Source organism: Eucalyptus grandis, chromosome 2 (assembly GCF_016545825.1).
Source record: "Eucalyptus grandis isolate ANBG69807.140 chromosome 2, ASM1654582v1, whole genome shotgun sequence".
Taxonomy (NCBI): Eukaryota; Viridiplantae; Streptophyta; class Magnoliopsida; order Myrtales; family Myrtaceae; genus Eucalyptus; species Eucalyptus grandis.
Genome location: NC_052613.1, coordinates 22,066,248 through 22,093,597, shown reverse-complemented (window position 1 = coordinate 22,093,597; position 27,350 = coordinate 22,066,248). Strand labels below are relative to the sequence as shown.

Below are 27,350 nucleotides of genomic sequence, written 5' to 3'. Positions count from 1 at the left end.
CACATAAATTTCTGGTATCCTTATTTTTCTCGTTTATTTCTCTAGTGATTTCGCATTGACGTAAATTGCAAGATCCTGTCTTTTCGCGTAATGTATCCCAACAACAGAGACCCCACCATTGGACCTCTTGGTGAAGACGGAAGAAGATATCAATTCATGGTCTCATATGGGCCACCTCGACCACACCCTCCTCCAAAAATCCCTGAATCATGTGAACCTCCTCCACCTCCTCAATCGCCATTGAAAATGAAACCTTATCCCAAAAGCCAGTTGTCTCACCCTTCTATAAACCCATCTACAAATGGGTTAAAAAGAACTCATTTCCTCTTGAAATACCCAAAACACCTCAATCTTCATGTTCCCCAAAACTAGAACCATCACTTGTCCTTCCATCTATCGATATGTTTTAGTCCTCAAACTTTCTACCTTTGGAAAGGTCTAATTCCAGTGTCCCATTCCCGGTACTAGAAGAATTTACAAATGTTCATAATCGATCCCATCATATCACTAAGGTCCCAAAGTCTAGGGATATTGATGACCATGGAAGGCAAAAGAAAGTTACAACTATTGAAGTTGTTCTGAATTGGCAGTTAGAAGATGTCTTGACCTAGAATAATGTTCTCAAGACAATTAACATGAATCTTTCAACTATCCAAGCTTGTCTTGATCATGTCGACCGGGAAGTTGATCAAACGGCTTTGGTCACACATAAATTGCTTGAGACATTCCCAAAAATAGACTTCAGTAGATGGAATTTGGAAGATATGTCTCTTATCATTAATTGGAAGACCAAACGGCTGAAATGGAAAAATTGAGAAGACAAATCAAGCTCCCACAGGATGGACAATTTGTTCCTCCTCCAGATCCATTTTCCCAGCCTTGGCAAACGGTTCCAAAAGATACAGGCCCTTCTAGAGCTACATCAATTGCTTCAATTATTGACGAAGCTCCAAGGCAAGATCAAAGGGATATTGTTACTCTTCAAAATCATATTAGAGAAATGGAAAAGCAAAGAAAGATTAGTGAAGAAAAGAAGCCAGCCCTTGAACCTTTTCCAAAACCTCCCTCTACTCATATGGTCTCGAATAAGATCAACCTAGCTATAAGACTAACATAACCATTAGGTCATGGAAGGAGCCGCTAATGTTAGAGGCCAGGAAACATGGGCAGTTGAAATTTTCCTAGAAGTGGAACTACAATCTTAAAAAGTAAGTGATGAGGCTAGGCATTAGAGGGGGGAGACATGATGACTATTGAATAGTGGGTTTGTTTTATAACCATTTGTAACAGGACCATCAATTAATTAATGAACATCAGTTATTCAATTTTACCTTTCGATTTATCTTTGTATTTCCAATATCTTTACCTGAGTAGACATGATTGTCTACAGAATTAGTACCTTTGATTTTCTTGTTAGTTAAGTTTCTTGCCATCATAAAGGACCCTTCACATCCTTTGTTGATTGGTTCATTGATCCATACTTTGATAGGTGCTTTGTTGACATTTTTGTTTTGGGCGAAACTATCACGTAAACACTTAATATAAATACTAACCCTAATCAAAACAGAAAATAAAACAAAGCATGTCAAGCCAACTAATAATTAGAGCCAACTCAAGTTGAGTTACATATGACTTACTACCCAGTTAAATATAATTAGAGCAAGAAAAAAAATTAGCTAATTCAATCTTTGGAAAGGTTTTTAAAATATTGAGCTAATTTAGGCGGCACTAGTATTCCTAAGTTTTATCCTTTTTTTCTCTCCGAAATCATATGGCTGTGCCAGTATCTTTTTTTTTTTTTTAATGCGAAATGATCCAGAACTTCAGTTGTTTTATGCTATTTTCCAAGTCGGTGCTGGCCTCATTCTTTAGTTTACTTCCACCATCATCATTTTCGTGCACAATCACCCGCATTAGCTCGGATTGACAGGAACTAGTTCCATCGTCGCATTCACAAGCTAGTCAACCTTGGTGGCCTACACGTGGAAAAAATTAACGCGGAAGAAAGTGCTTTAATAAAATAAACTTTTTTCTCTTATTCTCGGTTCATTTTCCAACAAAGAATCATTCCATATCTCTTTTCATGTTTTTTGCTCGGATCATCATTCCCTATCTTGGAAGGTTGTCAATTTTTGGCGAAGCAATCACGAAAATAGCTGATATGGACATTAGCCTTAGCCAAAAAAGAGGAAAAGGCAAAGCATGTCGAATCAACTTGTAATTAGAGCCAAGTTGAGTTATAAATAATTTGCTACCAAAGTAGGACACAATTAGACCAAGAAATTTATCTTTTAGCTAATTTAATCCTCAGAAAGGTTCTAAAAATAGGAATATAAATTAAAAATCATATTTAGATCAAAATGACGTTATTTTAACTCTATATTTTGTGTTTTAGTCAAGTCATCGTCACATAGAAAAGAGAAAATATTAAAGAAAGTCATGTTTGGATTTTTCATTAGTCAAGTTAGACAAAGTTAATGAAATAAGTTTATTGCACCAATTTAATAAGTTTTAGAATTTGATTGTATATTTTGTAAATTTTAGGACTCGACTGTATTATCGTAATAAGTTTTAGGACTCTTATTGCACATATTCCTTAAAAATATTGAGCTTATTTAGGCGGCAATAATATCGCTAAGTTTCTTAGCGAAATGAACTTCACGTGTTTTGTGCTATTTGAAGCCGGTGCCGGCCTCAGTTCGTGCATAACCAGACACGTGCAGAATCAGACATATGCATTAGCTCTGATGGCACGAGCTATTTCAACCGTGGTGGCGTACCCGCGAATAACGGGGGAACAGCGTGCTTTAATAAAATAGAATTTTACCTTTTCTGTTCCTTATTCTCTCAAACGTAGGATGACATAGAGCCTATAAGTACCCCCATCAACAAGGTTGCGACACTCACAGAAAAGCCTCTATCCTCTCCTCTTGTGTTCTTCGTCTGTCTTTCGTCAGGCACCTACATTTAGAAAATAGTGAAACGTAAATGTCTGCTCGATTTTCAGTAATCCCATCTTCTTCTCTTCCTCAAGAAACGGGCTGCGTTGAAGGACGCCGATCGGCAAATTTTCATCCAAGCATATGGGGAGATTACTTTCTCAAATATGCTTCCGACTCCAACTCACTGGTAGCATTTAAATTATTCTTTTTCTTGGTTTGTATTTTGAAAAGTTTTCGATCGTTATGTTTTCTAAATACGAAGAGCATAGAACGCAATTATCTTGAATTATTTTGCACCATCCTACCACATCTGATAAAGAAACAGAAGAAGTTCCTGTTGAACTAAATTTAAGTGATTATCCTCTAATTTGTTTTGAACTTACAATTTTATATTTGTTGTAGCGTTCTCATGGCATAGCAGAGGAACGAATCGACAGATTGAAAGGAGAAGTGAGGAAGATGTTGACAAGTGCAATGTATAAACCTGCGGAAAAGTTGAACTTGATCGATCAAATCCAACGCCTAGGAATCGCCTAGCATTTTGAACTTGAGATAGATAAGGAGCTGGAACAAATCCGCAGAGGTTATTTTGAGTTTCATTGTGATGATAACAACAATGACCTAGACACTATCGCTCTTCTCTTTCGATTGTTGAGACAACGTGGTTCCCATGTTTCATGTGGTATGTGATGCTCAATTCTCATTGATCAATCAATTGGCAAAATTATATTGCAAACAAAAGTTTAATGATTTATTTTATTGATCATATTTAAACAAACAAATATCATTAACATTTTTAGTTTACTCTAATTTTGATTTCTTCATTCGTTAACCTTTATCTCTATATGATTCTCATATTTATCTCTGTGATTCTCATATATCGAGTTCTTCAATTTTGCTTTAAAAGGTGAATAGTCCCTCCTTCTAATTTGGTTTAGTATGTAAATTTTTCATCATTTCTAGTTGATCTAAATATTGAACAAGAATTTTTTCATAGCATTTTATGATAGCATCTTTTCCCATGCCCCACTTGGCCATACATAAATCTTTAACAAGTTCAAGGACGGTGATGGGAATTTTGGCAAATCGCTCATCCCTGACGTGCAGGGATTACTAAGTCTATTTGAAGCTTGCCATCTAAGGTATCATGGCGACGATAATTTGGAGGATGCACTTGCCTTTACTACAACTCACCTTGAATCAGTTGATAAAAGGAAAGCAAGCCTTGATCTAAAAAAAAAAAGTAAGTCATGCCCTAAATCAGCCAATCCATAAGGGAATGTCAAGGCTAGAGATGAGGTGTTACATTCCACTCTACCAAGAAGAGTCTTCACATAATGAAGTCCTACTGTCCTTGGCTAAGCTTGATTTCAACTTAGTACAAGAGCAACACCGAAAGGAACTTGGCAACCTTACAAGGTTAATTTCATGATGGCATGTCTGAAGTAGCTATATATTCTAAGAACACAAACTTTCCATAGACTGATTCATGCAATTTAAATTTATTATCAACAAAAAATTGTTTGTAAGTGACGAGGAGCATTAATCTCGTTGGATCATCGGTCTAAAGTTCTTTTTATATATAAACTCAAAATTTTGTCAATGCTATGTTTGCCTTAAATAGGATTTGTTGGTATGCTATAGGTGGTGGAAGGGTTTAGATGTACAAAGGAAGTTTCCATTTGCTAGAGATAGGCTTGTGGAGCTGTATGTCTGGTGGTTAGGAGAATATTACGAGCCAGAGCATGAAGCCGCGAGGGAAATACTAACCAAATTGTCCAGCGTTAGTTCCATTATTGATGACATCTATGATGTCTATGGAACATGGGAAGAATTAGAACTATTCACGGAAACAATTCAAAGGTACAATTTGCGCTTGGATGCTTTTCTCAATTTACCAATTCCAAACTTGTTTATTCTAATTTGATAGATTGTCAACTTCGGTCACAACTTGAACTTAGGTGGGATGTCGATGCCAAAGATGGATTGCCAGAGTACATGCAAGAGTGTTACAAGATAGTTCTTGATTTGTATGATGAAATTGGCTATGAATTCTCGCGGAAAGGACATTCATATCGCCTCTTCTATGCGAAAGAAGTGGTAAGCCATTTGATGCTACATCAATCAAATACAATTTTTATTTTGTCCACTTTTAACAAAATATCGGGTTTCTAGATAAGGATGAGAGACTATCACATATCTTAGTCCACCAAACACTTCAACATTCAAATATTGACGTAGATTTACATTCGAGAATGAATTCTCAGATGAAAAATCAAGTGAGAGCATATTTCGTTGAAGCCAAGTGCTTCCACCAAAACCACGTACTGACAATGGAGGAGTACATGTCCATTGCATTACCAAGCTCTGGTTTTGTATCGATATTGGCATGGTCATTTCTGGGAATGGGAGATATTGTAACAAAAGATGTTTTTGATTGGCTTTTATTCAACGACCCCAAGATGGTAAAGGCTTCGTCAATAATCTGTCGGCTCTTGAATGACATTGCCGGACACCAGGTTTGTAAAAGATATACTAGCGAACAACATTAGTTTTTCCAAATTTTATCTAATTGATTTTCTCCACAGTTTGAGCAAGAGAGAGGTCATGTGGCATCTGCTGTGGAGTGTTTCATGAAACAATATAGAGTTACTGAGGAAGAGGCTAAGGAGGAACTCCGTAAACAAGTGACCGATGCATGGAAGGACATTAATGAAGAGCTGCGCCGTCCAACTGTTGTCCCCATGCCAATCCTCGTGCGAATTCTCAATCTTACACAAGCCCTGCACATGATGTATAATGGTGAAATAGATAACTACACTCATGCCGGAACCAAGATGAAAGAGCATGTGACTTCTCTGTTGGTCAATCCGTTGCCAATGTGATGGTTTGGGGGAGCATTAGACATCTGCGAATCTGCTCTGTGTGCAATTTGAAGTGGGTGTTAACATTTGACCATTGCTCTTCTCTGGCCTGAGGGCCCCCTTTCTTTTCTAGAGTTCGAATTGAGGAAAAAATGAGTCCGTAAAATGTTGCATTAGAATAAATTGAGCTATGTCTGGTTCAGTTCCTCGATCAATATATTTGCTTATGATGGTCTTTGTGCTCTTTGACCAGCACAGATTATAATAATTAACAGAACTAGAAAGCAAGTTTCACATTTTTTGACAAAGTTGCTGACATTCAAAAATAAAAATAATTCAAGTCCTTGTAGATCGATGTGATGTTCGTAATTGACTTGTCGATAAAGCAATCGATAAGTATAGTTACAAATTGATAAACTACCAATCTTTGATGTTATGTTACCACCGACACTATCATATAGGCGATGATTGATGAAAACAATCGTTGATATATGATGGTAAATGGTCAATTATACCATAAAAGATGTGAAGTGAGGACCATATAAGAATATTATCTTGATGGTTGAGCTGGATGATATTCAAGGGATCGTAACTGCTTATGGAGAAGGTTTTGCAACTGAAGATAACCAAGAATTTCAGGGACAATTGAAATTTGTATAAGGACCAACAATCAATAAACACTTACAGAATTTTTCAATTTTAGTTGATCGATTTATAAATTTTATCCTCAAATTCTTTAGATTTACCTTTATTTAGAGTTAATGATCCTTGTTACACAAATTATTTCCTGTTCGAATCGCCATAGAGTCAGATTCATCGAAGAAACTAGAAATCCAACCTTTGGAGAAATGTATTCGTTGACGATACAATTGCGATGTAATATCTTTTTGACATGGTTGGTAGGGCCATAGTGGTTCGATTTGAGTAAGGGCAATGGCATGGTCTAGGAGTCAAGAGCCTATCAATTTTGTTGGTGACGACAATCAGTCCCCACAATGCACCAATTACAGGTTTGCTTAATTGGAGTTATTAGCCGTTCAAGCAGCAGCAAAGCAAAATCATGGGGAGAATATTGTTGACATTTCGAGAAATCTCACCTACGAAAAGAGGAGGGAGTTGGAATCAAATTCGATGGTAAACTATGTGACATAGTCGAGGAACCACAGAATGACATAGTCAACTATGCGGTAAATCACCGTGCCGGAGTGATTAGGCGTATGATTGTTAATGTGATGAATGAAATAACTTCAAGGCTAGGGCCATCAAGTCAACCGTTTCCAATGCAATGGAGACGGGCGATGATGGGGTATATTCCTTCAACTTCTTCTACCCAATTAAATAACGTTGGTAATTTAGGTCAAATGGTTCCACCGCCAGCGATGAGAATCTAGCAGAGGCCTTAGGTCACCAACGGCTAAAAACTCCAATATAGTTGGCCTTGTTAATGGGAATGATTAAAGTAACCTTGTTCACGCTAACGCAAGTGGAAGTAATAACAATTCGGCAAACCGGAACATTTAAAAAAATGTGCCTTTGCCAAATACTGAAAATCAAAGGCTAGTAGGACCGGTACCTAACAACAACAACGCGAGACCATTTGGTAATACAATTCTACCACCTGGTGGTGTAGCAATTCCATAGAATTTGGGATCATACCACATAGGCCTCAATTGTCGGTTGATAATCAGGCAACACCACCTTCTCTGCTTAGTGGGAAGGATGGTCAGGCTTTGCAAGTCCAAGATACTCAAAGGCCGGTACGGTAATGCAACGTATGGGCCTTGATGGAGGTGTTATCACGCCTATGTACCAAAAACCATACCCATATTAGGTTGACACTGTCCAGTACCCAGGAGGTTATAAGATACCTGACTTTAATGTGTTTATTGGTGAAGACAATCAATCAACAGTAGAGCACATTAGCAAGTTTCTAGCTCAATGTGGGGATGCTAATCATGATGGTTGTATAAAGTTAAGGTTATTACCTCTAACTTGCCTCCTAACTCAATTCATAATTGAGATAAGATAGAAAGCCTGTCTCATGCCCAATTTTTATAGAATAATCTTTGAAGTGACAGTAGCAAATTGGCTAGTTTAGGCAATACAACAATGAATCTATGGACCAATAAATTGCTCGATTAAAAAAATTTAAGAAATCAATATTTGTTCTCACTTGATGAAACAAAGTTTATCGCATTGTCTTTCAATGGGTTAAAGTTTGCTACAAGAGAGCGACTTTTATTTTTCTTTCTGGTCGATATAGGGATATCATTCATTAAACCCGAGCCCACCCACAAGAATAAAGGGCATCGGAAGATAGGATCTCCCAAAGAGGGGAAGGGGGTTTAGAAACCCAGTTTAGGGGAAGGTTCTACATCAAAAGGTCTTTATAACCTAGTCTATCAGTCTATTTAAATTGCGGGAGTAGATGATCAATTCTAAGCTCTCACAAAGGGCCAAGATGTGACATCCTGAAATCTAGGTTCTGCTTTCGATCGAAATAGTTGGGCATTTCATCGATACATTTATAGTTCTTTTCCCTGAACTGATCACTCATGGGATAGTTAGTCTATTAGGTGAAACTGTTAAGGAATTTTAACGCATTAGACTTGAGAATTCAATCAGGAAACAATTGCTCGACCGTGCAAATCTACAAGAGATCATTACGACACAATAAGATCGATTAGAAATCGGAGATAAGTTGACTCGACAAAGGTATGTGATTAAGTGTGGGTGATTCCACCTAATTGCACAATTCTTGTCGATCGGCACTAAACTGATTATTCTGTCGTCTTGATACCCCATGTCTATATTTGAAACCTTGAGATTTCTACGACAATTGAGAGTCGCCAATGTATTGAATATGTACTTTGTGGCTTGAGAATAATCAACCACGGGTCAAATGCAAGAAAATTTCCTAAAAGCTACCAGGTAGATTAGGACGCACTAAATTCGCATCAAATTGAAATTAACCGTGAAATCGAACCCGAATCCAAAAATTGAGAGTTCTGTCAAGTCACAATTCATTTTAGGAACGTCGACTCATCTCCGGAAGATTTTTCTACAATCGAGATTTTTGGCGGAAAAGTAAAGTAAGGCCATTTTTTATCGAATCTTTGGGGAGCAAGTTGGATCATTTGATGGGGAAAAGTCCTTGAACAGAAGTATGAAGCACATCTCCTAGGAGGCAGCTCGGATGACTCAGTGTGATTGAGAATTGATTGAATTAAGTGTACGAGATTTTATGCCACGGCGGAAAAAGAAATTGGACCCATTGGACTAAGATTGTGAGAAATTGGAGATAGTGGAACATGACATCATCAAGTGGTGGGCCAATTTTTGGGAGATTAAATAAAGAGAAAAAGAAAAGGAATGCCCCCCTTTTCCTTCTCTCTCCTCCCTCTTTCTTCCCAGTCGACCCTTTCTTCCCCATTTCTCTTCTTGCTCGATGGAATCGAGCAAACCAGCGAAGCTGGAGAAGTCGCGTGCCTCCGCCAGAGCCAAACCCACCGCCGCACGTCGCCGCATGCCATCGTTGCTCGGCCCTGGCCGCGTGCCCTCCGTCTTCCCCCTTCCTCTCCTGTCGCGGTCTCTCTCCTCCATCTCTGGTTCTTACTCGAAGACCCAGCGGATCTGAGGACGTCGGAGCAGCCAGCTAGCTGCTGGACCGCCGTCTCGCGCCTTTGCCCCCCACCGTTCGCCGTCGAGCTACACGCCGTTGCCTCGCCACTGCCCCGCTCGTCTCGGCCTCCCTCTCACCCAGCTCTCTGTTTCAGCGAGCTGTCCAGCTCGTCCTAGCTGCTGTGGACCACCGCCGGAGCTCCTACCGCCACCGCCTAGGTCCGGTTCAGCCTCCTCCGTCCATCTAAGCCCTTACATGCCTCAACCAAACTTGGATCTGCCTTTTTTCCGGCCTCAACCAGCAGCGAACGGGGAGGAGAAAAATGGGTATGGCAGCAGATTCGTGGCCCGTTTTGGCCGGCTTCCCAACCCCGGAAGCTAGGCCCGCCTTGGAGTGAATCGATCCCCTCGGCGTCCCCATCGATTTGAGCCGCTCGGATCACTAATCGAGTGAGTTTAACTCACTAATCCCCGCTTAGTAAATTAATCTGGTTTAAGGGATGTTTAGATTAAGCTAAGTAGGTTTAGGTGATTAGATTAATTTATTTAAATGTTAAGTGGATTAAGGGATGTGATTAGTTTAGTGGATAATTAATTAAGGCTAAGTAAATGTTTGGATTAAAGTAATCTTGTTTAAGCCTTAATTAATTATTTTAAATTAAATAATTAATTCAATTTGTACTATTATAATTATAATATAATATTATTATATTTAATTTTCGGAATAAATTTAATTATTTATTATTTTCCATAAATTTTGACCGGGATAGCCGGTGACCGGAATTTTATGCTAATGATCGTGGTGAAGTCCGTTTGTTTAATTGAGCTCCGATTTGAGCTAAATTGAATTTATTGTAATTAATTATTAATTTTCGAAATTAATTAATTAATTAATTAAATTTCGGAAATTAAGATTTAGATGGCCAACGACCAAAATTCCATGCTGATTATCGTGGTGCAATCCGTTTATTTATTTGAGCATTAATTTGTGCTGAATCGAATTAATTGGGAATTTAGGATTTATTCCTAAATTATATGATTTTGGTTATTAATGGAGAAATAACCGGGGCGTCGGTTATAGCGCCAAAAATATGTAATGGGCTGATGAAATTGGTGGGATATTTTTAATTAAAATTATTATATTTTGGCTAAGGCCATTGTGTACCACACACGGCTATTTATCGTGAATGATAAAAATGATGAATTGACTATATGGTTGGAGTGGTATACTATATCGGCCTTCGGGCGATATGTTAGTTTTGGGTGAGCAGTATACCGGTATACTATATTGACCTACGGGCGATATGTCAGCTTTGGGTGAGCAGTATACCTTATTATCAGCTTTGGGCGAGCATATATAGTATACTAAATTGGCTTGGGGGCCCTAATCTATCAGCTTTGGGCGAGCATATACATAGTATACTATATCTATCAGCTTTGGGCGAGCTATGCTATCTATTATCAGCTTTGGGTGAGCAGTCCTAGACTATGGTCGGACTTTATAGATAATATTGAATGTACCGACCGGGAAGGTCGTGGTGACATGTAATCGATTAAATCGATTGATCGCGAGTCGATCCGATTGGTGGAATGTGATTGTTTGTCAGTTATCGGTATTATTAATTAAACTAATGTGCAGGAAAGGAACTGATGCCAAGGTAAGCCCTTTGACTTGTGTTGTGCTTAGGCAACCCTTATGGCGTATTAGCTTCCTAATTGGGTCTTAGTGGGGGTAGAACTTGCTGAGACATAATCTTATCTCGGTTTGGGGAAAATATTTCAGGTTCCTAGATGACGATCGTGGAGGACCGGAAGTCCTGAAGTTCGGAAGGTGGAGGCTGAGGAATCGGCAAATGGGTCTGACTAGTGGATGTTAAGACAGTCCCCTTTTTGATAAACCGTTAATTTTGTAAACAGCCTAAGTTTATAATTAACCGGTTTGTCTATAAAGACTCGTCTTGGTTTGAAAATATATATATGATCCTACTTTTCTACCCCATTGTTTGATTGTCTGGGATTTTATTAAGCTTCCGCATGCGTATATAAAAGAATGGGTCCGCGACCTTCCTGGGATGTCGCAAATAAATCGACCGTTTTAGGGATGGGCGCGCACCCGAGGATCGGGGCATGACATAAGAGGTCAATACGTTCAATGATAAGTGGCTCAACATCCCAAGGACAAAGGAAAGAATCTTTCGGACAACTCACCAAAGAGAGTGACTTGAAGGCCAACACTTTAACAAGTTGTTACAGTCACCTGCAATGGTGGCAACATATGAGACTTATAATAGAAAAGGACAAGAAGTCCTATAAAGGTTATAAACATAATGTAACTTGATTGTGAAGATGATTCTGATAATGAGTTTGACTAGAAATAGTTGTGGCTATAATGATGCTCGATAAACTTTATGTTTGTCAAACCTTAAAACCTGCCCCCATCAAGGAAACTGTAATGGCCAAGGCAAAAGATAACAAAAGATATTTATTTGATGTATGTAAGGGTCAGATCATCCTTAATTTTAGAAGATAATATAATGACACTAAGTAAGGGTCAGATCATCCTAAATGACATGCCACCTCAAGTGGTTTAGGTACCACAAATTGGAGAGGTGTTCAAGGTATGTTCCACCGCGGATGGTCTAGGTTCCTGGATCAATTGTGTATGAGGGGATTGATACCCCCAGTAAGAAACCAAAAAGATGTTGTTTAAAGAATGATACAAAGAGGGAGATCCTGAAACTGGTATTGTCGCGACCTAACCTCGAATGCACTACCTAGGGTTTGACTAATGGATTACTAAGCCTAAACTTAGCTTGAATTCTCCCAAGCTCATACTAATTCACAACTTAGGTTCAAGTTTTTAACATGCAAATGATTTTTCAATTATGAGTTGCCACTAATCTATTTTTAGTGAGTTGATTAGAAACCCAAGTAAAGTAACGGAAGATTTACTTTACTCTTGCGAACTAGAGATTGTGAATTCGGGGACTTGATTATGCTAGATTTCTCTAATGCCATTTTGGTACCTCTCTCTTTTATTTCGAAAAAATGTTTTGCAAGCAGCTTGAGTTGATTTTAATTTATTTCCCTAACATGTGAGATGATCATGTGGGTGCACAAACTACCAATTTAACACCAAAATAAAGCAATAAATAAATTATGGGACTTACCTCATAGCAACGAAATCATCTGTAATCTTAAATAATAATTCATATCAACGGTGCTAGATATGATTTCTAATTGACACGCAATCACTCAATCTTTTTCAAGATTTTTATTTATTTAAATGAAGCCTAGAAATTACGTGCAATGCAATGCAATGACGTACAAAATTATTTTAACTAAAATGACATGCAATATACAACCTAACATGCGAACTATATGTCACGCGACATTTATTAAAAGACCTAATCTAGTGATAGAAAATGATTAATGCAACTATTCTAACATTTACACATTTAGATGACGTGCAATGGATGACCTAATTCTACATGACATGTGCATGATATTTTATGTTTTCTTTTATTTTTAATTAAATTTCGAAATTAAAATTACTCAATAATTAAACATGCAATTTAAATTAATGAAAGGAAAAATAACATCCTAAATTACTGTTTTTTGGGGATTTTTATTTCCAAAATTCGAAATAAATAAAATTTCCTATTATAAACATGCAAAATAACCCTAAAAGAAGCCATATTCTAACGTGAACCTACTCTAACTCAAATATATTTTTTTGAGTTTTCTTTTCTGGAAACAAAATCAATTCAAACAATATGACTGCAAATCAGGTAAGATATGATTGATATCCATCTAATAAATTGACAGATTGTATCTTGTACATAAGATCGGATTAGCCAATTTTAACAAAAATCGCAAATCGTATCTCGAGCGTGAGATCGGATTGGCGATTTTCTCGTGCGATTGCGAGTCATATTTCAGGCGTTAAATCAGACTATCAATCGTATGCACGTTGTGAAATTAGGAAGATTTCACAATTTAAGAGGCTACTTGAGATTATGGATAGGACTATATATCATGAACATCGATCATGTGTATCGAGATATTTTAAATAAAGAAACGAAATATTCGGAAATCAAATTAGACAAAATTTTTACCTAATTCAAATATTGGCTTCCAAATTTGAACTATGCGCAATCGGACCGGTCGGCTCCTCGACAGTGAACAGCAACAATGGCAAGGCAGTGGCGAACGGTATTGATCTTGTCATCGGGACACGATTACACGTGGTTTAGTCGTGACGAAGACTCAGCAAAAACCTGCAAATAAAAATCGAGATTATGCTCGTTTTTGACTGAGAGCTTGTTGGATCACCACTATTGCATCGCTCGTGCGTTAATCCGAAACTAGGAATTCGCCAAAATATCTTAACGTTGGTCAAGGAGGTGGTCTTGCGCAGCAACAGGGACCCATACAGATGTTGACTTTGCTAATGCAGGGTGCTTGAAGCATTGGACTATTATTGGGATGGAACTTTGTGGCATCAAACCCACTGAATAGGACAAACTGAACATTAGGGGTGTGCAACGGAAATCGCCCGAACCGAGAATCGGCCGGACTAGACTGGACCGGTTGTTTTCGAGCGATTCTAGAGGGTCTCGGTCCAGTCTCAAGTTCCTATTTTTGGGATCCAGTTCCCGGTTTCGGGGTCAGAACCGGACCGACCATTTATATATATTAGTTTCTAAATTATTCTACAGTACCCATCACCATCATGTTCATTTTTCCTCTCGTAACTCTAAGCTAATCCCTCCCCTTTTCTTTAAGTTTCTGAACTAATCTACAGTAACCATCACATGAGGTTTTCTTTTCCAAATTTTGCAATTCTCACTTTCCCTTTCCCTCTTGTAACCCTGACCCCTCTTTTTTTTTTTTTTTTTTTTTTTGTTTCTACTCTAATCTACGGTAGCCATCACATCAACTTCCATTTTCCCAAATTTTGCAATCCAATTCAGTGGCAATTCTCACTTTTCCTTTCCCTCTCAAAACCATAACCCCTCCCCTCTTGCTCACTCGACGCCTCGTCCCCAACGCCTCACCTCACGCCTCACTCGCTCCGGTGTTCAGCTCTCTTCCTCTAAGTGCCTCGTCACAATGTCTCGCCTCACACCTCGCTCCTCAGACGCTCGGCTCTCTTCTCCTTCGAGTACCTTGCCACAACGTCTCGCCTCACACCTCGCTCCCTCAGACGCTCGGCTCTCTTCCTCCTTTAAGCGCCTATCCACGAGGTCTCGCCTCACACCGTGCTTGCTTGGACACTCAACTCTCTTCCTTCTTCGAGCTCCTCGCCTCAACACCTCGCTCTAATGCTCGGCGAGTGCCTCGCCTTAACACCTCTCTCACTCTGACGCTTGGCTCTCTTCCTCCTTTGCTTTGCCCGAGATTTGTGTAGTTTTGCTCTTTGGAGTGACGTTTGCTTCTTGACTAACACAGGTGTGTTTCTTGCCTTCACTTTCATTGGTTTTAGATCGCTGTCTTTTTGTAGCGTTTGTTTCAATATGATCTCACTTGACATAGGTGCGGCAGTCTCATTGGAGTTTGCTTGGTTGTTCGGTCTCTAAATGTGTCTGCCGATAGGTCGTGCGAAGCATGTAGCAATAAGTTGCAGCCTCGCCTCATGCCTAGCTTCAATCGAGTTCCTTAAGCCTCGACGTCGACACCTTCCCCTCTCACGACCTTGCCTCTAGCCTTGCTCGACGCTCAAACGCCTTTCCATCGTCAAAATTGGTACATTTTCTCTTTCTCCACAAGTTGTGAAAATTTTAATTGCCAATTGATTGATTGATTCGGGGGCAATCTTATGATGGTCAGGAATGAGTTTTGTTTAGGGGCACTGAGGTTTTGACCAATCATATGATGGTCAGGAATGAGTTTGGTTCAGGGGCACTAAGGTTTATGTTGTCATGTCTGATTTTTCTGGTTTGTTGATGCGAATTGCGGATGGTATTTTGATTCAAGGATTTTGATTGGAATCGCTTGTATGCTTTGACTAGTTATGAATTGGTGGAAGTCTTCAATTTTCCTTTTTCGAGTGAGTTTGTGTTGGAAGAGTTGTAGTTTTGGAGTGTTCATTCAACCCTTTTTCATTGGCATTCTCTATTTGATCGATTTAAGTATATGAAATTTTGTTTTTGGTCTGTCTATGGTCCATTTTTTAAGAAAAAGTATCACTTTGGCTGTTAAAAATCTGCTCTTGCTTGAGTTGCAACTTAATACTTGCTTAACTTTTTAGTATCTATTTTGGTAGGTATAGTTATACGATAAATATGGACATGACATTAAGAAGTAAGGTTGCAATCATATCTTTAGTATCCCTATTATTGTAAATGAATATGATAGTTTGATGGCTCATTATAATGTTTTGCTTGATTCAAGCGATCTATTTATATGTCAACGGAAGTGGATCAATCAAATGATGATATGAATTCTATGATGGACTCACTAAAACATGAATGTGAAGAAATTGAAAACCTTGAAGTGGCATCCAACACAAACAATGTATCTAATACTTGTCTTCCTAGTTCTGGTAAACGAACATCAGCAGTCTGGCTCCATTTTCATAAGGGCAAAACCGAGAAGGTACTTTCGCTATGTCGAAGCACTTGAAAATGTGCAATGAGCATCCTCGCAACATAGATAAGAAGCAAAAAAATTTCACCCCACGTAGAGTACAAGAGATAACAATGGGGCATACTAGTACTGATGGTAGTGTAAATGTCTTATCAATATGGGAATTCGATCAAAATTGTTGTAGACGAATGCTTGTTCGAATGATCATAACGGATGAACTACCTTTTTTCGATGGTTGAGCGTGTTAGATTCCGTGATTTTATTGATCAGTTACAACCTCTCTTTCATCACATCTCATGATTTACAGTGGCTAGAGGTTGCATGAAGTTATATCTTTGTAAGAAAAAAAAATTGAAGACTTACTTTGGCAAGCTTAAGCCTAGGATTGAACTCACAACCGATACATGGAGTTCCATCCATAATTTGAATTATTTATATTTCACCGCACATTTTATTGACGACGACTGGAAATTGCACAAAAAAATTAATCAATTTTATGGTGATGCCTAGTCATAAGGGCAAGGATATCAAGAAAATGATTGGGAAACGCATTTATGAGTGGGGAATAGAGAAAAAAGTGTCAACAATCATTGTGGATAATGCTAGTTCTAATGATGTTGCCATTGGTTTTTTAAAAGAAAAATTATCAAGAGATAGGTTATTGATCTTAGAAGGTGATGTTTTACACATGAGGTGCATGGTTTGTCTTGATGTCACAAATAGGTGGAACTCAACTTATCTCATGTTGGATACTACCTTAAATTTCAGAAAAGCTTTTGAAAAGATGGAAGAAGATGATCATTCTTTCTTAAGTAAGCTTGACTATGACACTCCTAAACATGAAAATTGGGAATATGCCAGAATCTTTTTAGTATTTTTAAAAAAGTTTTATGATACCTCTAACAAGATGTCCGGGACTCTATATATCACTATGAATGATTATTTTAATGAGATAGCAACTTTAGATAAAACTTTGAAACAAGCGAAGAAGGCTTTAGATCATAGTTTGGAAGTTATTGGTGCAAAGATGAATAAGAAGTTTGACAAATACTATGGGAGTTTTGAAAAAGTGAATATGATGATGTTGATCGCGGTGATATTGGATCCGAGAAGAAAGATGAGCTATGTGCGGTATTATTATAGATTAATCTATGACGATAGTGCAAAAGTTGATGAAATGTATGATAAGGTGAGAATTGCCCTGAAAAGATTGTTTTATTTTTATGAAAAATCTTATCTTAATTCTTATGATAGAAATTTGGGTCGTCAACTTTTTTATTAATATTGATAGTAGTTGGGATCCTAATAACCATGAGGAGGGTAAGAAAGATGATCTTGATTTGGTTGAGGATTTGAATTTAGACAAGGCATTTGATATCTTTTTTCGCAAGGAGAAAAAAGTGTCCACGGGTAAGCTATATGTGCTCGATAAGTATCTTAAAGCCGAACGTGAAGAAAGTCGTGATCTTGACCTATTGATGTGGTGGAAAACTACTAGCCAAAAATTTGAAATCCTTTCTTTGATGGCTCGAGATATTTTATCTATTCTCGTAACAATCGTTGCTTCGGAGTTGACTTTCAATACATCCAGTCGTGTGCTTGAAAGCTTTCGAAGTTCTTTAACTTCTACAATGTTGAAGAGTGCAGTGAGAATACGGAAAGATTTGAATGGAATAAGTTATCGATGTATCTTTTTATCTTGTAATTCTTTGTATATCTAATAAGTGAATACTTTATTTAAGATTTTTTTTTGTTAGATATGAATGATGTTCATTCGGAGTTTACCGGTAAATAAAGTTTGCAAGTTCACGTGGAAGAAATATATGTGGTGAGATTTTTCATTAATTATTTGAGTTCAATTAAAAGTAATTCTACTTTAAAACTAATGTTGAGTTATCATATATACTTATTGCAGAACTATTAGCAAGTTTTGGGCTCTCGGCTTTGATCATATTTTGCTTGCTTGAACAAAGAATCTATTCCTCTCGGGCCATGCAACACTGAGTGATTCGGCAAGATGTAGTTTAATGTCAAATGTATTTCTCTTGTGTTAATTTTGGAATTTGATTTTGTTTTTTATTCCATGGAGGGTTTGTTCTAGATTAGCTATGACGGCCAATGGATGGTATTGAACAATGGCCAAACTGTGTGTTGAATTTTTGTTGAGTTTAGATTCTATTTTTTCTTTGTTGTTTGCCTCTCTAATAACATTTATGTTCATGAGAATGAAGATGAGTGTGTGAAGTATGTTTGGAAAGAAAAAATTCTCTGATATTTCAAATTTGTGTGGATCTTTAGCTTATTTTTTTGTTTCATAACAGTGCAATGACATAGGGTATGATGCAGGATTTTAATTTATGTTTCCACAAAGTTGACGTGTATAATTTAACAACGCGTCACTTTGTTGGTCACAAAGTGAATAAGAAAATCTGACTGGATCATAATATCGTGCGTTACTTTACTAGTAATTACCATTTATTCTTTTATTAAATGAAATGAAAACAAGTAATGGTTTATTGGAACCGGACCGAACTGGTTGGTCCAGTCCAGTTCTCGGTTCCAAGACCAACCGGTTCAGTCCATAGTCCAGAAAAGTGGGAATCGGGTCATCTCGGTCCGGTTCCCGGTTTTTGGATGGAACCGGACCAAACTGGGAACCGTGAAGCCCGAACCCCAAGGAAAGGAGAAACTTCGTGGCTTTCTCAATGTCCTTTTGAGTTGTGCGGCCCCGATGATGCGGTGTTCGCCGGCGCACAATTCAACCCGCAAAGCAAAGAAAATCGATGGCACAATTTGAACAGCAAGTAGTTGAGGCTGAGGTCGTTGATAAAGGTATCTGTTGGTGGTCTGGTTCGTCTGGACAGCAGGGGCGGTGTCGTTGGTAGCTCGCGGTTCAGTCGGGTGAGCAGTAGTGGTGAAAGGCGATAGCTCGGGTACTAGACACGGCAGTACGGACGACGATGGGGGTGGTGAGTGGCAGCAATAGGGGACGTGTAGCTAGAGGCAGCTGCTCAGCGTCGTCAGATCAGCAACTAATCATCGCGAATTGCAGGCTACTTAAAGTAGCGTCACGGGCGGTGAGGCACAACAATGGCAGAGGCGCAATGGCAAGTGGCACAAGTCCTGTGCGGCAGGGGAGTCTCACGACTTGGTCGAGAGAGGTCCCCCTCCCTCCCTTCTCATGTGTGTCTCTCAATGCATTCTCAACGTGGCCGTGTATGGAATTGTGTGGCCCCCCCCTCCCGATCGAAACAGAGCACCCCTTTTATATGCAAAGGAAAGGAGCCCACCAAGGAAAGAAACAAAATCACATATTACATGGTCAAGACACAATTTCTTTTTCAATTTCCTTCCACCTTTGACCATGCAAAAATTGTAACCCATCCGCATCCTTTTCTTTCCTTTATTTCTTTTCTTCCCCCACAAACAAGAGAATTGGTCGCCGCGCGTTTACATTAACAGGATCAGCAAAAAATTCTTTTCCATTGGATCATCCAACAACCCAAAAATTGACCGAATATTACCAAAAGTTCTTGATCGTAATAGAATTTTCCTGATTCCGAATCTTGCAAAGATGAGCTTGCAATATCTCATTCCTACGCCTGTCCTTATCGAGAATATATGAATAGATTGCACGGATATACGAAAAATCCACCATTATATCATCAAAAATATTAAATCGCCATTCCTCATAAGTTAATTTTCGGTCATCATAAAAAAAATGGGCTCGGGCTAATTCTCTCTCTTCATGGGCTTAGCCCAATTCGTCAAATTAAAGCTTAGAATCACCAATTCAAACCTATATGTCACCAGTCCAATGCAATAATAAAAAAAGGCTATGCAATCTCGAATTTTCTATGCAATAAATGATTGGATTGCCAAAATTTAGGTGTCAATAGCTGCCATTCTTTGAAAGTGAGCTCGTAAAGGTTGTCTTCAAAAACAAATTGAGACCTAAATTTTGATTATGCACATGTCATGAATGATTTTTTTGTTGGAAAATAAATTCCATTTTAAAATGCAATTTATATGATGCATGGAAATGCTAATGTAAAGGTATGATGCAAAAGGAAAGAATGTACCTGTAGTTACTTACAAATCAGTGCAGTAGAGCATCTTGAGTACATGATAAATCTTCATTTACTCCACAAGTACCCAATCTTCATTCGGGTTCCTTGAAGAATCTAATGTTTATTAGCCACAGGTGCGGGTCGATGAGGTCGAGCTCGCTTGAGGCTAGTGAGTTGGAATCTTGCCAAATTGGCAAGGCTCGAGCTCATTGGAAATGGCGTGACCTGAGCTTGCCTGTGACCGGCTGCTAACCTTAATTGTGGCCGATGATTGGCTGAAGAAGAAGAAGGAAAATGACAAAAAAAAAATAGAAAAGCAAAATTAAAATTAAAATATCAAAATAAAATAAAATAAACTATTCAAGATGAACAATTCCAAAATGTGTTTTCACTTATTTAGATTTATGAATTTGCTTTCCTAAATTTATGCATGAATATTTTTGTTGACTAGAAAGTGTTTTCAGTTGACTAGTTATTTTTCACCAACCAAAAAGGTAAAGGTCTAGAAATCGGAAAATACTTTCCGCCAAACAAATGCACCCTAAGTAATAGAGCCGACAAATTTAGCTATAATATTAACATAACCAATAGGTCATGGAAGGAGCCCTAATGATAGGGGCCGGGAAACATGGGTAGTTGAAATTTTTCTTGAAGTGGAACCACAATCTTTAGAAGTAAGTGATGAGGCTAGGCATTAGAGGGGGGAGACGCAATGACTATTGAGTAGTGGGTTTGTTTTATAACCATTTGTAACGGAACCGTCAATTAACTAATGAACACCAGTTATTGACTTTTACCTTCCGGCTTATCTTTGTATTTTCAATATCTTTACATGACTAGACATGATTGTTTACGGAATTAGTACCTTTAATTTTCTTGTTAGTTAAGTTTCCTGCCAACATAAAGGACCCTTCACATCCTTTGTTGATTGGTTCATTGATCCATACTTTGATAGGTTAGGTGCTTTGTCGACTTTTTTTTTTTTTTTTTTTGATGAAACTATAACGTAAACAGTTGATATAGATAATAACCCTAACCAAAACGGAAGATAAAGCAAAGCATGTCGAGCCAACTAATTATTAGAGCCAACTCAAGTTAAGTTGAGTTATATATGATTTACTACCCAGTTAAATACAATTAGAGCAAGAAAAAAATTAGCTAATTCAATCTTTGGAAAGGTTTTAAAAAAATACTGAGCTAATTTAGGCGGCACTAGTATTCCTAAGTTTTATCCTTTTTTCTCTCCGAAATCATATGGCTGTGCCAGTATCTTTTTTTTATTTTTTTAATGCGAAATGATCCAGAACTTCAATTGTTTTATGCTATTTTCCAAGTCGGTGCTGGCCTCATTCTTTAGTTTACTTCCACCATCATCATTTTCGTGCACAATCACCCGCATTAGCTCGGATTGACAGGAACTAGTTCCATCGTCGCATTCACAAGCTAGTCAACCTTGGTGGCCTACACGTGGAAAACATTAACGCGGAAGAAAGTGCTGTAATAAAATAAGCTTTTTTCCCTTATTCTCCGTACATTTTCCGACAAAGAATCATTCCATATCTCTTTTCATGTTTCTTTTTTTGCTCGAAATCATCATTCCCTAGCTTGAAAGGTACTTGTTGACGGTTTTTGGCGAAGCAATCACGAAAATAATTGATACGGACATTAGCCATAGTCAAAAGAGAAGAGAAGGCAAAGCATGTCGAATCAACTTGTAATCAGAGCCTAGTCGAGTTATAAATAAATTACTACCAAAGTAGGACGCAATTAGAACAAGAAATTTATCTTTTAGGTAATTCAATCCTCAGAAAGGTTTTAAAAATAAGGATATAAATTAAAAATCATATTCAGATTAAAACAACGTCATTTTAACTTTATGTTTTGTGTTTTAGTCAAGTCATCGTCACGTAGAAATTAGAAAATATTAAAGAAAATCACGGTTGTATTTTCCGTTAGTCAATTTGGACAAAGTTAATGTAATAATTTTATTGCACCAATTTAATAAGTTTTAGAATTTGATTGTATATTTTGTAAATTTTAGAATTTAACTATACTATCATAATAAGTTTTAGGACTCTTATTGCTCATATTCCTTAAAAATATTAAACTAATTTAGGCGGCACTACTATCGCTAAGTTTCTTACCGAAATGAACTTCACTTGTTTTGTGCCATTTGAAGCTAGTGCTGGCCTCGGTTCGTGCACAATCAGACACATGCATTAGCTCTGAAGGTACGAGCTATTTCAACCTTGGTAGCCCACCCGTGAGAAACGGGGGAAGAGCGGGCTTTAATAAAATAGACTGTTGTCTTTTCTGTTCATTATTCTCTCAAACGCAGGATGACATACAGCCTATAAATACCCCCATCAGTAAGGCTGAGACACTCACAGAAAAGCCTCTATCCTCTCCTCTTGTGTTCTTCGTCTGTATTTCGTCAGGCACCTACATTTAGAAAATAGTGAAACGTAAATGTCTGCTCGATTTTCAGTAATCCCATCTTCTTCTCTTCCTCAAGAAACGGGCTGCGTTGAAGGACGCCGATCGGCAAATTTTCATCCAAGCATATGGGGAGATTACTTTCTCAAATATGCTTCCGACTCCAACTCAATGGTAGCATTTAAATTTTTCTTTTTCTTGGTTTGTATTCTGAAATGTTTTCGATCATTATGTTTTCTAAATACAAAAAGCATAGAACGCAATTATCTTGAATTATTTTGCACCATCCTACTACATCTGATAAAGAAACAGAAGAAGTTCCCGTTGAACTAAATTTAAGTGATTATCCTCTAATTTGTTTTGAACTTACAATTTTATATTTGCTGTAGCGTCCTCATGTCATAGCAGAGGAACGAATTGAGAGATTGAAAGGAGAAGTGGGGAAGATGTTGACAAGTGCAATGTATAAGCCTGCGGAAAAGTTGAACTTGATTGATCAGATCCAACGCCTAGGAATCACCTACCATTTTGAACTTGAGATAGATAAGGAGCTGGAACAAATCCGCAAAGGTTATTTTGAGTATCACTGTGATGATAACGACAATGACCTAGACACGGTTGCTCTTCTCTTTCGATTGTTGAGACAGCGTGGTTACCGTGTTTCATGTGGTATGTGATGCTCAATTCTCATTGATCGATCAATTGGCAAAATTATATTGCTGACAAAAGTTTAATGATTTATTTTATTGATCATATTTAAAAAAAAAACAAACATCATTAACATTTTTAGTTTACTCTAATTTTGATTTGTTCATTTGTTAACCTTTATCTCTATATGATTCTCATATCTCGAGTTCTTCAATTTTGCTTTAAAAGGTGAATAGTCCCTCCTTCTAATTTCGTTTAGTATGTAAATTTTTCATCATTTCTAGTTGATCTAAATATTGAACAAGATGTTTTTCATAGCATTTTATGATAGCATCTTTTCCCACACCCCATTTGGCCATACAGAAATCTTTAACAAGTTCAAGGACGGTGATGGGAATTTTGGCAAATCGCTCATTGCCGACGTGCAAGGATTACTAAGTCTATTTGAAGCTTGCCATCTGAGGTATCATGGCGATGATAATTTGGAGGATGCACTTGCCTTTACTACAACTCACCTTGAATCAGTTGATAAAAGGAAAGCAAGCCTTCATCTCGGAAAAAAAGTAAGTCATGCCCTAAATCAGCCAATCCATAAGGGAATGTCAAGGCTAGAGGCGAGGCATTACATTCCACTCTACCAAGAAGAGCCTTCGCATAATGAAGTCCTACTGTCCTTGGCTAAGCTTGATTTCAACTTAGTGCAAGAGCAACACCGAAAGGAACTCGGCAACCTTACAAGGTTAATTTCATGATGACATGTCTGAAGTAGCTATATATTCTAAGAAAACAAATTTTTCATAGATTGATTCATGCAATTTAAATTTCTCATCAAAAAAAAAATCGTTTGTAAGTGACAAGGAGCATTAATCTCTTTGGATCATCAGTCTAAAGTTCTTTTTATATATAAACTCAAAATTTTGTCAATGCTATGTTTGCCTAAAATAGGATTTGTTGGTATGCTGTAGGTGGTGGAAGGGTTTAGATGTACAAAGGAAGTTTCCATTTGCTAGAGATAGGCTCGTGGAGATGTATGTCTGGTGGTTAGGAGAATATTACGAGCCAGAGCATGAAGCCGCGAGGGAAATACTAACCAAATTGTCCAGCGTTGGTTCCATTATTGATGACATCTATGATGTCTATGGAACATGGGAAGAATTAGAACTATTCACGGAAGCAATTGAAAGGTACTATTTGCGCTTGGATGCTTTTCTCAATTTACCAATTCCAAACTTGTTTATTCTAATTTGATGGATTGTCAACTTCGGTCACAACTTGAACTTAGGTGGGATGTTGATGCCAAAGATGGATTGCCAGAGTACATGCAAGAGTGTTACAAGATAGTTCTTGATTTGTATGATGAAATTGGCTATGAATTCTCCCAAAAAGGACGTTCATATCGCCTCTTCTATGCAAAAGAAGTGGTAAGCCATTTGATGCTACATCAATCAAATACAATTTTTATTTTGTCCACTTATAACAAAACATCGGGTTTCTAGATAAGGATGAGAGACTATTATATATCTTAGTCCACCAAACACTTAAACATTCAAATATTGACGTAGATTTACATTCGGGAATGAATTCTCAGATGAAAAATCAAGCGAGAGCATATCTCGTCGAAGCCAAATGCTTCCACCAAAACCATGTACCGACAATGGAGGAGTACATGTCCATTGCATTACCCAGCTCTGGTATTGTATCGATATTGGCATGGTCATTTCTGGGAATGGGAGATATTGTAACAAAAGATGTTTTTGATTGGCTTTTATTCAACGACCCCAAGATGGTGAAGGCTTCGTCAATAATCGGTCGGCTCTTGAATGACATTGCCGGACACCAGGTTTGTAAAAGATATACCAGCGAACAACATTAGTTTTTCCAAATTTTATCTAATTGATTTTCTCCACAGTTTGAGAAAGAGAGAGGTCATGTGGCATCTGCTGTGGAGTGTTTCATGAAACAATATAGAGTTACTGAGGAAGAGGCTAAGGAGGAACTCCGTAAACAAGTGACCAATGCATGGAAGGACATTAATGAAGAGCTGTGCCGTCCAACTGTTGTCCCCATGCCAATCCTCGTGCGAATTCTCAATCTTACACAAGCCCTGCACATGATGTATACTGGTGAAACAGATCACTACACTAATGCTGGAACCAAGATGAAAGAGGTTGTGACTTCTCTGTTGGTCGATCCGTTGCCAATGTGATGGTTTGGAGGAGCAAGTTTAATTGTCAAGGCGTCATAGATTGCATTAGACATCTGCGAATCTGTGCGCAATTTGAATCGGGAGTTAACACTTGACCATCGCTCTTCTCTGGCCTGAGGGCCCCCTTTCTTTTCTAGAGTTCGAATTGAGGACAAAATGAGTCCGTAAAATGTTGCATCAGAATATATTAAGCTATGTCTGGTTCAGTTCCTCGATCAATATATTTGCTTATGATGGTCTTTGTGCTCTTTGACCAGCACAGATTATAATAATTAACAGAACTAGAAAGCAAGTTTCACATTTTTGGACAAAGTTGCTGACATTCAAAAATAAGAATAATTCAAGTCCTTGTAGATCGATGTGGTGTTCGTAATTGACTTGTCGATAGAGCAATCGATAAGTATAGTTGCAAATTGATAAACCACCAATCTCTGATGTTATGTTACCACCAACACTATCATATAGGCGACGTTTGACGAAAACGATTGTTGATATATGATGGTAAATGGTCAATCATACCATAAAAGATGTGAAGTGAGGACCGTATAAGAATATTATCTTGATGGTTGAGCTGGATGATATTCAAGGGATCGTAACTGCTTATGGAGAAGGTAGTTGAAGATAACCAAAAATTTCAAGGACAATTGAAATTTGTATAAGGACCAACAATCAATATACACTTGCAGAATTTTTCAATTTTAGTTCATCGATTTATAAATTTTATCCTCAAATTCTTTAGATTTACCTTTATTTAGAGTTAATGATCCTTGTTACGCAAATTATTTCCTATCCGAATCACCATAGAATCCGATTCATTGAAAAAATAGAAATCCAACCTTTGAAGAAATGTATTCGTTGACTGCGATGTAATGTCTTTTTGACATGGTTGGTAGGGCCATAGTGGTTCGATTTGAGTAAGCACAACGGTGTGGTCTAGGAGTCAAGAGCCTAGAAATTTCGTTGGTGACGATAATAGTCCCCATAATGCAACAATTACAGGTTTGCTTAATTGGAGTTATTAGCCGTTCCAAGGGGAGAATATTGTTGACATTTCGAGAAATCTCACCTATGAAAAGAGGAGGAAGTTGGAACCAAATTCGATAGTCAACTATGTGACGTAGTCGAGGAACCACAGAATGACATAGTCAACCATGCGGTAAATCACCATGCCGGAGTGATTAGGCCTATGATTGTTAATGTGATGAATGAAATAACTTCAAGGCCAGGGCCATCAAGTCAACCGTTTCCAATGCAATAGAGTCGGGCGATGATGGGGTGTGTTCCTTCAACTTCTTCTAAGTTCTACCCAATTAAATAACGTTGGTAATTTAGGTCAAATGGTTCCGCCGCCAGCGATGAGAATCTAGCAGAGGCCTGAGGTCACCAGCGGCTACAAACTCCAATATAGTTGGCCTTGTTAATGGGAATGATTAAAGTAACCTTGTTCAGGCTAACACAAGTGGAAGTAATAACAATTCGGCAATCCGGAACATTTAAAAATGTGCCTTTGCCAAATGCTGAAAGTCAAAGGCTAGTAGGATCGGTACCTAGCGCCAACAACGTGAGACCATTTGGTAATACAATTCTACCACCTGGTGGTGTAGCAATTCCGTAGAATTTGGGACCATACCATACGGGCCTCAATTGTCGGTTGGATAATCAGGCAAGACCACCTTCTCTGCTTAGGGGGCAGGATGGTCAGGCTTTGCAAGCCCAAGATTCTCAAAAGGGATTAGTGCATAATTGAACAAGTGGCCAGCATGGTAATGCAACGTATGGGCCTTGATGGAGGTGTTGTCAGGCCCATGTACCAAAAACCATAACCAGATTAGGTTGACACTGTCCAGTACCCAGGAGGTTATAAGATAACTGACTTTAATGTGTTTATTGGTGACGACAATTGATCAACAGTAGAGCACATTGGCAAGTTTCTTGCTCAATGTGGTGATGCTAATCATGATGGTTGCATGAA

At 38.1% G+C, this 27,350-nt stretch overlaps 2 protein-coding genes and 1 long non-coding RNA gene across 3 annotated transcripts; all 3 read left to right on the top strand.

The window, feature by feature from the left end:
- Positions 1-4,221: 4,221 nt before the first annotated feature.
- Positions 4,222-5,827, top strand: LOC104434741 ((-)-germacrene D synthase). Its single transcript, XM_039306874.1, has 5 exons — positions 4,222-4,361; positions 4,587-4,805; positions 4,904-5,042; positions 5,210-5,407; positions 5,531-5,827. Exons 1-5 carry the CDS (start codon positions 4,222-4,224, stop codon positions 5,825-5,827), a joined length of 993 nt encoding a protein of 330 aa, XP_039162808.1.
- A 3,367-nt stretch (positions 5,828-9,194) lies between these two features.
- Positions 9,195-11,399, top strand: LOC120290933. Its single transcript, XR_005548728.1, has 2 exons — positions 9,195-9,877; positions 11,211-11,399. It is a non-coding gene; the product is annotated as an uncharacterized LOC120290933 (long non-coding RNA).
- A 5,526-nt stretch (positions 11,400-16,925) lies between these two features.
- LOC104434742 ((-)-germacrene D synthase) lies at positions 16,926-25,378 on the top strand. Its single transcript, XM_039306873.1, has 7 exons — positions 16,926-17,207; positions 22,914-23,193; positions 23,536-23,911; positions 24,138-24,356; positions 24,455-24,593; positions 24,761-25,012; positions 25,082-25,378. The coding sequence occupies exons 1-7, from the start codon at positions 16,926-16,928 to the stop codon at positions 25,376-25,378; spliced, it is 1,845 nt and encodes a 614-aa protein (XP_039162807.1).
- Positions 25,379-27,350: the final 1,972 nt, after the last annotated feature.

Excerpts from the sequence above, each read along its gene's own strand:
- LOC104434741 (XM_039306874.1), top strand. The coding sequence starts at position 4,222 with ATGTCAAGGCTAGAGATGAGGTGTTACATTCCACTCTACCAAGAAGAG. Across the intron at positions 4,362-4,586 it reads GAACTTGGCAACCTTACAAG|GTGGTGGAAGGGTTTAGATG; the intron begins GTTAATTTCATG and ends GGTATGCTATAG. Across the intron at positions 4,806-4,903 it reads TTCACGGAAACAATTCAAAG|GTGGGATGTCGATGCCAAAG; the intron begins GTACAATTTGCG and ends ACTTGAACTTAG.
- LOC104434742 (XM_039306873.1), top strand. The coding sequence starts at position 16,926 with ATGTCCGGGACTCTATATATCACTATGAATGATTATTTTAATGAGATA. Across the intron at positions 17,208-22,913 it reads TTGATGAAATGTATGATAAG|CGTCCTCATGTCATAGCAGA; the intron begins GTGAGAATTGCC and ends TATTTGCTGTAG. Across the intron at positions 24,357-24,454 it reads TTCACGGAAGCAATTGAAAG|GTGGGATGTTGATGCCAAAG; the intron begins GTACTATTTGCG and ends ACTTGAACTTAG.